The 15,894-nt window shown below is 45.5% G+C and overlaps 1 protein-coding gene across 1 annotated transcript in view; it reads left to right on the plus strand.

Moving 5' to 3' along the window:
* The first annotated feature begins 12,024 nt into the window (after nucleotides 1–12,024).
* Nucleotides 12,025–15,894, plus strand: part of mettl11b (methyltransferase like 11B) — a 13,309-nt gene continuing 9,439 nt past the window's right edge. The window contains exon 1 of the mRNA XM_041792061.1: nucleotides 12,025–12,317. Within this exon, the coding sequence (XP_041647995.1) occupies nucleotides 12,122–12,317 (196 nt within the window). The 5' untranslated portion in view covers nucleotides 12,025–12,121. The remainder of the gene's footprint in view (nucleotides 12,318–15,894) is intronic.

Here is a 15,894-nt window from a genome sequence, read left to right on the forward strand (position 1 = left end):
CCAATAATGTCAATTTATCTGCTGCAGGCTTTTATTGTGAAATGCTACCTCCTAAATAACTCGGCCAAACCCAACCATTCCTGCTCCACCAGTTTTTATTTTGAAACTCTACTTAAAGAAACAGACTTCCTGAATAACAACCAAAATGTCCATTTTTGCTCTCTGAGCTTTTATTGTGAAAGGCTGCTTCACCTACCTGGTCAGGTATGGGAAATGTCAGGATATGCTGCTGCGTCACTGTTACGGCCTCTTAACCCCTGAAAGTCCACACTCAGCCGTCCCATTTTGGTCCATTTCCATCCATTTTTGTCACTTTTAAACACTTTTTCACTATTTTCTATTTCAAGAAAAAAGCTCTGCAAGGTCTCTCACAGGATGTTTAAAGGTCATGTGACCCCTAGGTCACGGTTGGTCCTTACGGGTTAAAAATGATTCATTTAAGCCACTAAAATAAGGAACGTACAGAAGAGACCAGCAACATATGAGGACACAGGGGAAGAAAACGCTCAGAAAACAAATTAATTACTTAATTAACCAAGGAAGGAGGTTTAAACAAACAAACCTCCCCACGTTTGTCCAGGAGTGAGTGACTCTGTGTCTGCTCTGCTCTGCCACCCTAAACACTCCCCTCCTCCACCCTGAGAGCTAACAGCTCTCAGGTGTGCTGCAGCCACACAGGTAGAGGGAGACCAGGGAGCCAGGGAGAGAGAGGGCATGCAGCGCTCCAGGACGCATGTAACAGTCACCCTTGGTCCTGGACTGGTCTGGCCTCCTGTCAGCCTTACTCCAGACCTGCTCCAGGACCATGTCCAACATGATGCACGCTGGCGCCCTCGTATCGCTGACCCTCCCCATTCCCACTCTCCTGAACAGGTCAGCATCAGACACACGGTCTAACAATAACACCCAAAGATGAGCCGAAGAAGTCGCCTCAAAGGAGTCCAGCCGGCGCCTCTGGCCATCAGTCCACATCCAGGTCTCACAGTAAGACTGGAAGGGCCCAAAGACTTTGACTGTCATCTGCATGCTCAGATTCTGGGAACGCCACTATGTCACGCAGCGAGGCTACCGCCCTGTGTGAGTCCAAGCCTGCAGTTGACCTCAGCCTCACAGACAGCAGGCTGAAAGATTACATAGGAGAGGTCAATGAAAGATTCAATGGCAGCATCCAAGGCATCCCCAAATCTTTGTTTTGGTCCAGGAGACGTGCTTCAGGACATCTGGACCATAGCATCATCACTCAGTGACCCTCTACAGTTTTCTGCCCCCCGTTCCCCATCCCATGATCCGGTCCATGCAGGTACTGAAGAGCTGGGGTCTCACATGCACCCCTGCCTCACCCCAGAATCACTTCGGGAGAAGTCAGAGGTGGAGCCACCACATTTCACAGCAGCTGGATAACAGGATCCTGCAGAGCTCCAGGATCCTCCAGAGGACGTCTCTGCTCTCTGAGGTGTAAGCTCGCTCATGACCTTATAAAATAAGACTGATCTAATGAAGCTGAAATGGTTTCTAACGTGTGTGGGAGCACAAAGAGCCAACTCTTCCTGATCTGAGCCGAATGATCTGGATCACCACAGCCAGCTGATATTCTCTCCACTACCTGCTAAGAGTCGCATGAACACTGTAGCTGCTGCAGGACGGTCATCTTCATCTGCTGCAGGACGGTCATCTTCATCTGCTGCAGGACGGTCATCTTCATCTGCTGCAGGACGGTCATCTTCATCTGCTGCAGGATGGTCATCCTCACCTGCTGCAGGACGGTCATCTTCATCTGCTGCAGGACGGTCATCTTCATCTGCTGCAGGACGGTCATCTTCATCTGCTGCAGGATGGTCATCCTCACCTGCTGCAGGACGGTCATCTTCATCTGCTGCAGGACGGTCATCTTCATCTGCTGCAGGACGGTCATCCTCACCTGCTGCAGGATGGTCATCCTCACCTGCTGCAGGACGGTCATCTTCATCTGCTGCAGGACGGTCATCCTCACCTGCTGCAGGACGGTCATCTTCATCTGCTGCAGGATGGCCATCTTCATCTGCTGCAGGATGGTCATCTTCATCTGCTGCAGGATGGCCATCTTCATCTGCTGCAGGATGGTCATCCTCACCTGCTGCAGGACGGTCATCCTCACCTGCTGCAGGATGGTCATCTTCATCTGCTGCAGGATGGCCATCTTCATCTGCTGCAGGATGGTCATCTTCATCTGCTGCAGGATGGTCATCCTCACCTGCTGCAGGATGGTCATCTTCATCTGCTGCAGGATGGTCATCTTCATCTGCTGCAGGACGGTCATCTTCATCTGCTGCAGGATGGTCATCCTCACCTGCTGCAGGATGGTCATCTTCATCTGCTGCAGGATGGTCATCTTCATCTGCTGCAGGACGGTCATCTTCATCTGCTGCAGGATGGTCATCCTCACCTGCTGCAGGACGGTCATCTTCATCTGCTGCAGGATGGTCATCCTCACCTGCTGCAGGACGGTCATCTTCATCTGCTGCAGGATGGCCATCTTCATCTGCTGCAGGATGGTCATCTTCATCTGCTGCAGGACGGTCATCCTCACCTGCTGCAGGATGGCCATCTTCATCTGCTGCAGGATGGTCATCTTCATCTGCTGCAGGATGGTCATCCTCACCTGCTGCAGGATGGCCATCTTCATCTGCTGCAGGACGGTCATCTTCATCTGCTGCAGGATGGTCATCTTCATCTGCTGCAGGATGGCCATCTTCATCTGCTGCAGGACGGTCATCCTCACCTGCTGCAGGATGGCCATCTTCATCTGCTGCAGGATGGTCATCTTCATCTGCTGCAGGATGGCCATCTTCATCTGCTGCAGGATGGTCATCCTCACCTGCTGCAGGATGGTCATCTTCACCTGCTGCAGGATGGTCATCTTCACCTGCTGCAGGATGGTCATCTTCACCTGCTGCAGGATGGTCATCTTCATCTGCTGCAGGATGGTCATCCTCATCTGCTGCAGGATGGTCATCTTCATCTGCTGCAGGATGGTCATCTTCATCTGCTGCAGGACGGTCATCTTCATCTGCTGCAGGATGGTCATCCTCACCTGCTGCAGGACGGTCATCTTCATCTGCTGCAGGATGGTCATCTTCATCTGCTGCAGGATGGTCATCTTCATCTGCTGCAGGATGGTCATCTTCATCTGCTGCAGGATGGCCATCTTCATCTGCTGCAGGATGGTCATCTTCATCTGCTGCAGGATGGTCATCCTCACCTGCTGCAGGATGGTCATCTTCATCTGCTGCAGGATGGCCATCTTCATCTGCTGCAGGACGGTCATCTTCATCTGCTGCAGGACGGTCATCTTCATCTGCTGCAGGACGGTCATCCTCACCTGCTGCAGGATGGTCATCTTCATCTGCTGCAGGATGGTCATCTTCATCTGCTGCAGGATGGCCATCTTCATCTGCTGCAGGACGGTCATCCTCACCTGCTGCAGGATGGTCATCTTCATCTGCAGCAGGATGGTCATCTTCATCTGCTGCAGGATGGCCATCTTCATCTGCTGCAGGATGGCCATCTTCATCTGCTGCAGGATGGTCATCCTCACCTGCTGCAGGATGGTCATCTTCATCTGCTGCAGGATGGTCATCCTCACCTGCTGCAGGATGGTCATCTTCACCTGCTGCAGGATGGTCATCTTCACCTGCTGCAGGATGGTCATCTTCACCTGCTGCAGGATGGCCATCTTCATCTGCTGCAGGATGGTCATCCTCACCTGCTGCAGGATGGTCATCTTCATCTGCTGCAGGACGGTCATCCTCACCTGCTGCAGGATGGCCATCTTCATCTGCTGCAGGACGGTCATCTTCATCTGCTGCAGGATGGTCATCTTCATCTGCTGCAGGACGGTCATCATCATCATCTGCTCAGATCAGCTGTGAAAAGAGCTCCTAAACTTCAGGGCTTCCTCATTAGAAATATGAAATGCAATGAGAGAAACCTAAAGAAACAGAATCATTACAGGTAGGTTACAGGTGGGATCATGACCTTTAAACTCTCCTCATCTGTTAGAAACGTCTTGTTCCTCCATCACCACCATGCTGACTCACAACAACATGGACGCTCCTACGCTGCTGTTTCCAGCTCCAGATGGAGGAAATTCTTCTCTGTTTTACTGAGCAATGGCTGCCATCAAACCCCGCTCAGCAGGACGCTGGTTTACAGGAAGAGAAACGGCCCCGGTCTGTCTTTGGCTCTCTGACAGAGAACCGTGATTGGCCAACGGTACGAGCTTCGGTTTGAGCTCCACGCCCTCAGGATGTTGTCATTCGTCATCCTCAGCGATTAAATCCTCACTGTCAGCAGCACCTGATCCAAACCCACATTACCTGATGAGTTATTACAGCGTTCAGGACCAGGCCTGTAAAACTCAGAACCTGATCCCTGCCCTCAGAGCCGAGGAGAAGAAAAAACATCCTGAGAGCGACGACGACATGCTGAGAGAGTTAGACAGCTCCAGTTCAGGCAGCTGGAGGAAAAGCAGCGCAAAAGTGATCAGGTGGAGTTTTTTAGAGGTGTGATTTAGTGTGAGAGTGGAGGATGAAGACGAGGATGACTCCTCTGGAGGATCTCACAGGCTGCAGGGACAGACCCAGGTTTCTCTGCTCAAGGTTCACAAAGATTAAAGATCTGAGCTGGAGGCTCAGACCGACCCTCTGCTGCTCCCCGGGGGGTTAACCATCCTCAGAGGGCGGCGGAGCACCGAGGGCATCGCACGACACGAGGGAAGAAGAACATGAGACGTTGTTAGCACCTCCTAGAGGCTGCAGAGGTCACTGCAAGTCATTAAAGACAAAAATTTTCCTGGAATTCCTCTCTTCTCTGTTTCCATCACTGATTAATGTCAGAGCCAAAGAAGAAGATTAAAGACACTGGGTTAAAAACTAAAACCAGACCTGGTTTAGGAATTCTAACATCAGACCTGGTTTAGGAATTCTAACATCAGACCTGGTTTAGGAATTCTAACATCAGACCTGGTTTAGGAATTCTGAGATTAACGTCAGAATTATGAGAGAACAAGTCTGATTTTGAAATTAAAATGAGAATCCCTAGTTCAAAGACTAGAAAAGAGTCAGAATTCTAAATTTATAGTTAAAATATAACAAAAAAAATCAAAATTCTGAATAGAATTTTTAGAACAAAAGTAAGAATTATGACGTTAAACTCAGAATAAAAAAAGAAAACACATACCAGAAAATTTTGAATTAAGGGTCAGATTTTAAAGTCAGAACTTTTTATCAGTCAGAATTCTTGATTTAAATACAGAACTTTTAAAAGTCAAAATTTAAAGTCACATTAAAAACTTAAAAAACTTAAAAAAAAAAACACATCAGATTTCTGAGTCTGAAGTCACATTTTGAAGTCTGCATTTAATAAAACAACAGAATTCTTGATTTGAAGTCAATTTGGGAAAAACAATCTGGATTTAAAGTCAAAATTCTGGATCTAAACTCAGAACTGTTAAAAAAGGAAATCAGGAATCTGAGTTTGAATCCAGATTTTGAAGTCTTTTTTAAATAGTCTGTATTTTAAATGAGAGTAGAACATTTTGAAATTTAAATTCTGGATTTAAAGTCAGAATTTAAGGAAGAAAAGTCAGAAACCTCAATTTTAAGTCGGGTTTTAAGAACAAATGTCAGAATTCTGAAATTAAACTCAGATTTAAAAAACAAAACTGAATTCTAAATGAAAGTCAGATTTTAAAGTCAGAATTTAAAAAAGGTCAGACTTTCTAATTTAAAGTCAGAATAAAACTAGAATGGCGGTCTGAGGCGGCAGACCCACGCCGAAGCAGCGCCACCGAGGAACTCGCGCTCCCATTGATTAATATACTGAACAGGTGCGCGGATCATCACCAAAATCTACTCGATTCTTCCCTGTCACTATCCCAATATTCCCTGAAAGTTTGGTGAAGATCCAACTTTCCGTTCTCCAGTTATCTTGTACACATACGGAACCCTTTACATAACGCCCTGCCGAGTTCATCGCTGTGGGTAAAAATAACAAAAAATTTAATTTAAAGTCAGAATTTAAAGTCAGGATTTAAAAAATAACAGAATTTTATTCTTATAATTCTCATTGGTGGATCTAAGAACGTCTGGTGTCTGCTGTTCTCATTGGTGGATCTAAGAACGTCTGGTGTCTGCTGTTCTCGGTGGTGGATCTAAGAACGTCTGGTGTCTGCTGTTCTCATTGGTGGATCTAAGAACGTCTGGTGTCTGCTGTTCTCATTGGTGGATCTAAGAACGTCTGGTGTCTGCTGTTCTCATTGGTGGATCTAAGAACGTCTGGTGTCTGCTGTTCTCGGTGGTGGATCTAAGAACGTCTGGTGTCTGCTGTTGTCGGTGGTGGATCTAAGAATGTCTGGTGTCTGCTGTTCTCATTGGTGGATCTAAGAACGTCTGGTGTCTGCTGTTCTCATTGGTGGATCTAAGAACGTCTGGTGTCTGCTGTTCTCATTGGTGGATCTAAGAACGTCTGGTGTCTGCTGTTCTCTGTGGTGGATCTAAGAACGTCTGGTGTCTGCTGTTCTCATTGGTGGATCTAAGAACGTCTGGTGTCTGCTGTTCTCATTGGTGGATCTAAGAACGTCTGGTGTCTGCTGTTCTCTGTGGTGGATCTAAGAACGTCTGGTGTCTGCTGTTCTCTGTGGTGGTAAAGGAACATCAGATTTGTCTGATGAAGCTTTAACAGGCTCAGAAGCTTCTGCAGCACAAACACAGCCCTGTAATCCGCCATTGTTGTTTTGGTTCTACAGCTCATGAGGCGTAAGTGTGCTGCGCAACGTGTGACGTAATCATTTCAAGAAAGATTCAGCTAGCCGTCCACACGAAGACTAAAATGGAAAGCTTTTACAGATTAAAGTAGCATTTATGGCCTCCCAAAATGCCATTTCTTTTTTAAAGATTTATTTTTGGGCATTTTTGTGCCTTGATAAGATAGAGGGGGACAGTTGATAGAGTCGGAAACAGGGTCGAAGGTGGGGGGGAGACATGCGGTGGAGGGCCTCGGGCCGGATTCGAACCCCGGCCGCCCGCGTACATGGGGAACACCTTTAACCACTAGGCCACCTGCTCCCCCAAAAATGTTATTTCTGTGTGGATGAAACGCCAATACGACAAAAAAACCTGCCTCACAGAACGAGCTTTAGGGCAGTGATACTCAACGTGTAGCTGTGTAGTGACGATCTGTGGCTCTTTTATGTCTTCATTTCAAATATTATTCCTCAGAAATTAACCACATTGATGAGTTTGTTTCCCAGACTGATACAGAAAGCTTTAACTGTCAGACCTAATTGACCCATTTAACCCATTTTTGCCCCTTTTCACCACTTTTCACACAATTAAGCGACCTTTTGCCATTAAAAACCCTTGTTTCCTTTTTTTTTTGCCCTATTTTGCCACTCTTGTCTGCTTTTTGCCCATTTTTAATTCTCATTTTTTGCCACATTTTTGCCACTTTTGGTTCATTTTGCCACCTTTGCCGTGTTTTTATTGCTACCTAGATTGTGGCTCTTGCAAAGGTTTTTTTTTAAACAGTTTGGCTCTTTGGTTGAGTAACACTGGTCTAGAAGTATCAGGAGAGCTGAGGAAATGCTATCAGAGAGAAACTCCAGTCCTTCATGGGTTTGGTGTTTTTTGTGCTCTTTTGAGGTAAATTAATGTATAAATGCGTTTCCTGGAGTAATTTCTGACATCATAAACCTTAAAAAGTCTTGATTCAGATCCTAAACCGCTCAGAGGGACTCATGGATCGGGTAACACGGTTGATCTGCTCAACAAGTATTTGCTCGTCTCAGCGCGGTCCGACCCCACTGCTGTGACGGCTGATGTCACCACGCTAAATTTAGTCTGGGGCTCGTGATGGACACAGCAGGACGTGATTTATGTTAGGGTTAAAAATATATACAGTATTCCTCAGTCACTGTGAAGGACGACGAGTGCTGCAGCATCAGGAGACCGCTGTGGTCAAACTACAACACTCAAGGGAGAGAGAGTGGTAGCGGGGTTACTGAGGAAGAGAGCTGATTTATTAGAAAAAGCTAATAAGGCATTTAGTGTTCATAAGAAAAATATTACTGAGTTAGAAAATCACATAACCTCTGAAGGCACACAGGTACACTCAGGTAAACTCAGGTAAACTCAGGTACACACAGGTACACTCAGGTAAACTCAGGTAAACTCAGGTACACACAGGTACACTCAGGTAAACTCAGGTAAACTCAGGTACACACAGGTACACTCAGGGAAACTCAGGTAAACTCAGGTACACACAGGTACACTCAGGTAAACTCAGGTAAACTCAGGTACACACAGGTACACTCAGGTAAACTCAGGTACACTCAGGTACACTCAGGTACACTCAGGTACACTCAGGTAAACTCAGGTACACACAGGTACACTCAGGTAAACTCAGGTACACACAGGTACACTCAGGTAAACTCAGGTAAACTCAGGTACACACAGGTACACTCAGGTAAACTCAGGTACACACAGGTACACTCAGGTAAACTCAGGTACACTCAGGTACACTCAGGGAAACTCAGGGAAACTCAGGTACACACAGGTACACTCAGGTAAACTCAGGTACACACAGGTACACTCAGATAAACTCATGTCCACTCAGGTACACTTAGGTAAACTCATGTCCACTCAGGTACACTTAGGTAAACTCAGGTACACACAGGTACACTCAGGTACACACAGGTACACACAGGTACACACAGGTACACTCAGGTACACACAGGCACACTCAGGTACACTCAGGGAAACTCAGGGAAACTCAGGTACACACAGGTATACTCAGATAAATTCATGTCCACTCAGGCACACTCAGGTACACACAGGTACACTCAGATAAATTCATGTCCACTCAGGTACACTTAGGTAAACTCAGGTACACACAGGCACACACAGGTACACTCAGGCACACTCAGGTACACTCAGGTACACTCAGGGAAACTCAGGGAAACTCAGGTAAACTCAGGTACACACAGGTACACACAGGTACACTCAGGTACACACAGGTACACTCAGGTACACTCAGGTACACTCAGGTACACTCAGGTACACTCAGGTACACCCAGGTACACTCAGGTACACCCAGGTACACCCAGGTACACTCAGGTACACTCAGGTACACCCAGGTACACTCAGGTACACTCAGGTACACCCAGGTACACTCAGGTACACCCAGGTACACTCAGGTACACTCAGGTACACCCAGGTACACTCAGGTACACTCAGGTACACTCAGGTACACTCAGGTACACTCAGGTACACTCAGGTACACTCAGGTACACTCAGGTACACCCAGGTACACTCAGGTACACTCAGGTACACTCAGGTACACTCAGGTACACTCAGGTACACTCAGGTACACTCAGGTACACTCAGGTACACTCAGGTACACTCAGGTACACTCAGGTACACTCAGGTACACTCAGGTACACTCAGGTACACTCAGGTACACACAGGTACACTCAGGTAAACTCAGGTACACTCAGGTACACACAGGTACACTCAGGTAAACTCAGGTACACTCAGGTACACTCAGGTACACTCAGGTAAACTCAGGTACACTCAGGTACACACAGGTACACACAGGTAAACTCAGGTACACTCAGGTACACACAGGTAAACTCAGGTACACTCAGGTAAACTCAGGTACACTCAGGGACACACAGGTACACTCAGGTACACTCAGGTACACCCAGGTACACTCAGGTACACTCAGGTACACTCAGGTACACTCAGGTACACTCAGGTACACTCAGGTATTACTAGGTACACTCAGGTACACTCAGGTACACTCAGGTACACTCAGGTATTACTAGGTACACTCAGGTACACTCAGGTACACTCAGGTACACTCAGGTACACTCAGGTACACTCAGGTACACTCAGGTACACTCAGGTACACTCAGGTACACTCAGGTACACTCAGGTACACTCAGGTAAACTCAGGTACACTCAGGTACACACAGGTACACTCAGGTACACACAGGTACACTCAGGTAAACTCAGGTACACACAGGTACACTCAGGTAAACTCAGGTACACTCAGGTACACTCAGGTACACTCAGGTAAACTCAGGTACACTCAGGTAAACTCAGGTACACTCAGGTACACTCAGGTACACTCAGGTAAACTCAGGTACACTCAGGTACACTCAGGTACACACAGGCACACACAGGTACACTCAGGTACACTCAGGTACACACAGGCACACTCAGGTACACACAGGTACACACAGGTACACTCAGGTACACTCAGGGACACACAGGCACACTCAGGTACACTCAGGTACACACAGGCACACTCAGGTACACTCAGGTACACACAGGTACACTCAGGTACACTCAGGTACACTCAGGTACACTCAGGTACACACAGGTACACACAGGTACACTCAGGTACACACAGGCACACTCAGGTACACTCAGGTACACACAGGTACACTCAGGTACACACAGGTACACTCAGGTACACTCAGGTACACACAGGCACACTCAGGTACACTCAGGTACACACAGGTAAACTCAGGTACACACAGGCACACTCAGGTACACTCAGGTACACTCAGGTACACTCAGGCACACTCAGGTACACACAGGTAAACTCAGGTACACACAGGCACACTCAGGTACACTCAGGTACACTCAGGCACACTCAGGTACACACAGGTAAAGAAATTGGAACTTAATGGCAAAAGGATGAAAAAAATGGTGAAAAATGACAAAAAAGTTTCAAATTAAAGGTGCAGTGTGTAATATTTAGCCTAGTAGCATTTAGTAAAACAAACAAACTTGGTTAAATGAAACATGATGTCTGTAGGTAGGTCTATCCTAATTAGTGTTTATCCAGCTGAAAAAATGTGTTTTTTTTTTTATATTAACTCAGAATAAGCAATCTATTCATACATGGGGAGGGTCCCCTCCATGGGCGCCGCCATCTTGAATTTATTGCATTTTGCATGTTTCTCTGGTGAAAACTGTGGCAACCAGTGGAATTTAAAAAAAAAGTGTATCTGTTATTTGGTCGCTTCTGTGGCACCATAGAAACATGCAAAATGCAATAAATTCAAGATGGTGGCGCCCATGGAGGGGACCCTCCCCATGTATGAATAGATTGCTTATTGTGAGTTAATATTAAAGAAAAACACATCTTTTTTCAGCTGGATAAACACTAATTAGGATAGACCTACCTACAGACATCATGTTTCATTTAACCAAGTTTGTTTGTTTTACTAAATGCTACTAGGCTAAATATTACACACTGCACCTTTAAGGCATAAAAGAGCCACAAGAACCTGGTCCTCTGGTCTAGAGAATGAGCTGGATCCTGGTCCTCTGGTCTAAAGAATGAGCTGGATCCTGGTCCTCTGGTCTAGAGAATGAGCTGGATCCTGGTCCTCTGGTCTAAAGAATGAGCTGGATCCTGGTCCTCTGGTCTAAAGAATGATCTGGATCCTGGTCCTCTGGTCTAGAGAATGAGCTGGATCCTGGTCCTCTGGTCTAGAGAATGAGCTGGATCCTGGTCCTCTGGTCTAAAGAATGAGCTGGATCCTGGTCCTCTGGTCTAAAGAATGAGCTGGATCCTGGTCCTCTGGTCTAAAGAATGAGCTGGATCCTGGTCCTCTGGTCTAGAGAATGAGCTGGATCCTGGTCCTCTGGTCTAGAGAATGAGCTGGATCCTGGTCCTCTGGTCTAAAGAATGAGCTGGATCCTGGTCCTCTGCTGCGGGTGGAAGTGTGCCAGAAGGCCGGTCTAATTTTAGGACCTGGTCTACAGCAACAAGGACGTATGGACTCTCATGTTCAGCTGGAATTCACAGCCTGAAATCCATCGTCCTCTGTTCGTACTGAGACTGCAGCCCCCCCCATACTCCTCCCCCTCCCCCTCCTCACCCCTCAGTCCGGAGCAGGTGATCCCTGGAGCGCCGCCCCCTGAAAAAGATCTCAGACGATCAGTTGAAGGCTGGCAGGGAGGCGTTGAACACTCAGCTGGACAGATATAGAAACAGTCAGAGAGCCTTACTATCACTCCTTGAGACCCGTCCGGGATAAGCTGATCCAGGACCACGTCGAGCCAGGATGGAGGTTTCTGTTGAAGAAGAGGAGAACAGCGTACCACCAAACTTTGAGTGCCAGGCTCACCTGGCTCTGAGGGACCGCTGGAAGGATACGGATGAGACCATGTGTCGCCACAGCATGTCCTTCCACATCCTCCACACGGTGAGGAGCGAGTTCTTCGCCAGCTACCTGTACCTGGTGGAGAAGATCCCTCTGGGTAAGAAGAGGGGCCACACAAAGCTTAGAGCTCGCACCAGGCTCAGGGTTTACGTGCTCTCTTTGACCTTTGAACCCAGTAAAGATTGGGGAACGCTGCACGGCTTTTTGCATGTTCTGGTTTAATTGAGACCCAGACGGCAACTTCAAGTCACCATCAGAAAGACTGACGAGGGCTTAGAGCAGCGGTGTAGTGGAGGGTTTACCTGTAGTCCCCCTAGAGTACAACCGGTCTAAACAAAGACTATAACCAGGGAAGAGTTCAGCTGACATCCTGACCTGTCTCTAACACACACGTAGGAATCTCCTGCTTACATTTATAACAGCCCTGCACAGCACACACCTCACTCTAACATACATGATTGTAGCATGTCTGCACACACCTCACACTAACATACATGATCGTAGCATGTCTGCACACACCTCACACTAACATACATGATTGTAGCATGTCTGCACACACCTCACACTAACATACATGATCGTAGCATGTCTGCACACACCTCACACTAACATACATGATCGTAGCATGTCTGCACACACCTCACACTAACATACATGATCGTAGCATGTCTGCACACACCTCACACTAACATACATGATTGTTGCATGCCTGCACACACCTCACACTAACATACATGATCATAGCATGTCTGCACACACCTCACACTAACATACATGATCGTAGCATGTCTGCACACACCTCACTCTAACATACATGATCGTAGCATGTCTGCACACACCTCACTCTAACATACATGATCGTAGCATGTCTGCACACACCTCACTCTAACATACATGATCGTAGCATGTCTGCACACTCTCACCGTTGTTCTGTCTCTACAGATACACATTAGCATGTTTGCTAACTCTAGCATGTTTAAATTTGTCTTTATTGTTTTCTGTCTCTTTAAATAAATAAGAGAAAATAAGCCGTTTAGAGTTGTGAGTCTAAAATGAAGGCAGTGTTTGATGCTAATGTCAGTGTGTTTTATGATCAACCAGCTTTTATTTTGAAATGAGGAATTCAAGTTCAATAAAGACGTTTACCAATAACTGTTAAAAAAAAAGGAATAAAAACAGAAAAATCTCATTCTGGGTTTGAGATTAAATCAAGAATTATTAGAAACTGAAAACTGTTTTTGTTTTCGTGTCCTGTTTCCAGAGGAGGATGAACTCCAGTAAAATTCACTGTAGTAAGAGTGAAGTTCTGGTCTATAAATACCTCGGAGTCTAAGGGCCACACCAAGAGAAAAACAAAGAAAAGAATAAAAAAAAAAAAAAGATATTACGAGAAAAAAGTTGTAATATTAAGAGAAGAAAACTCATAATATTACAAGAATAAAATACTACAAGAAAGAAAGTCTGCTGTTAACATAAGTAGTGTTGAGCATGTTGTGAAGCCCTACTTTAGTATCAGTTTCATCTTTTGGCACATCAGCATCAAATTATTATCAGAATCAGGACAATACTCCATCGCAGATCTGCGGTACTGCGGCAGCCTGTCTGTCTTGAAATATTTCATTCTCATAAATTATGACTTTTTTCTCATAACATTACAACTTTTTTTCCTCTTAATATTTCAAGTTTTTTTCTTGTAATATTACAATTTTATTCTTGTAATGTCAAAAAATAAATATATATTCTTTTGTTTTTTTTTTCCTCTTCGTGTGGCCCTAATACTCTGTCGTAATAAATCTACTCAAGTAAAAGTAAAAAACTTTTTTTTAAGTTTACGTCTGAGTAGGTGCTGAGGAGGTGTTCACTAAAATCTGATCTTTCTTTATTGGTGAGAACATCCAGACAACAGACCTCCAACCAGGCTGTTCAGGTAAAGACACACCTCTATCTGAATGAACAGTCAATTCAGCTTCACTAGAGTTAGACTGAACACTGTAAGAGTCTTTATTGGTCCATGCTACAGTAAGCTACACTGTTTGATATTCTGACAGAGCTGCAGGAGCTCTAGAAGGTCTGTGGTAAGGCCAGAGAGTCCACCTCAGAGCACGCCAGTTCACATGGTGAACGTTTCTGCCTCTGATGACGCTCATGGTCTGTTCATGCGTGCATCTTCTCATTGCCTTAAATCTGTGGATACTGTGTTCCCCGGGGCGCTGAGGTTCATAACAAACCTTTAGTCCTGAACCCTCAGGCATCACTACGGACATTTTTATCCAAATGTTTCCTCTTTCTCTGCTCATCATTTTAGCTGTTAGTGCATGTGGTCCAATTTTTGTTAAGTTTCCTTCTAGGCAAATTTAGGAATTCATGTTTCAGTTTCTCTAAAAGGTCAGGGGAACTCTGTGAAACACATTTACTACCCTTTAAAGTTGTTAAGGACAAAAATGTCCACTTCCAAAATAACTGCTATAAAAACTAAACAGATTAATATTTTTCCTCCTTTTTTTGCATAAATCTCTGAAACAACTTCAGCTGAAACCATAACATTACAGAATGCCCGACTATATCACGCCATGGCTATGAGATCATACAAAGTGGTTTGAATGGGAGTCAATGGGACATTTCTGTCCTTAATGACTTGAAAGAGTAGTAAATTTTAAATCAGATGCTACACAAAAACTAAAAATGCATCAAAGTCAGTATTTTGGCTAATCATGGACATGTCCAAGCTGGATTTAGAAATAACGCCCCAGCCATCCAACATTTGGTTTAAGAAAGACATCACATTATTTCACTTTTTTTTTTTTTTTATAAAAACAACATTGACTTTAAGTAATCAAACCGGCATTTAAGGGGTTAAAATCCTCAAAATGATTGAATGTTTGGTAGTTTTGAGCACAGCTGAGGTTGTTTAAGAGATTTATGCAAAAAAAAGCAGAAAAATATGAATCTGTTAAGTTTTTATAGCAGTTTTTCAGAGGTGGACATTTTTGTCCTTGATGGTTTAAAAGGTAGTGAATGAAAGAGATGGCTGAGGGTTCACGCATCATTGTACTACCGAGCCACTACTAAAGAACCACATAACGGTAACCATGGCGACCGTAGACATGTCAGTACACCACTTTTGTGGTTTTTGAAAAGAAAACAACTCACTGCTGTTCTTTGTGTTTCTTCAAAGAAGTAATGTCCTCAAGTTCTGGTAAAACTGGCGCTTTAGCAGCATCCACACTGATCTCTTCCTCCATAACTGCACCGGCTTCTTGTTGCTGCTTGTTTACGACACGACTCTGCTGATTAGGACTGAGAAAACATTTAAAGTATGAGCAGAAACACTTAAAACGTTGACAATCACTTCTGATTTTACAGAAAAGGTTACTAAAGTTCACGTTAGCGCATCAGACCATCACTATCACCTGATTATTCCCAGTTTAATGTGGTCATGACAGCACACTCACTGACCTGTTAAATACCCTCAGCATCCAACCAGCCATCCATCCATCCAACCAACCATCCATCCATGCATTCATCCAACCAACCAGCCAGCCATCCATCCATCCATCCAACCAAGCAGCCATCCATCCATCCATCCAACCAAGCAGCCATCCATCCATCCAACCAACCATCCATCCATGCATTCATCCAACTAACCAGCCAGCCATCCATCCATCCATCCAACC

Source organism: Cheilinus undulatus, linkage group 7, assembly GCF_018320785.1.
Source record: "Cheilinus undulatus linkage group 7, ASM1832078v1, whole genome shotgun sequence".
In the NCBI taxonomy this organism is placed as follows: domain Eukaryota; kingdom Metazoa; phylum Chordata; class Actinopteri; order Labriformes; family Labridae; genus Cheilinus; species Cheilinus undulatus.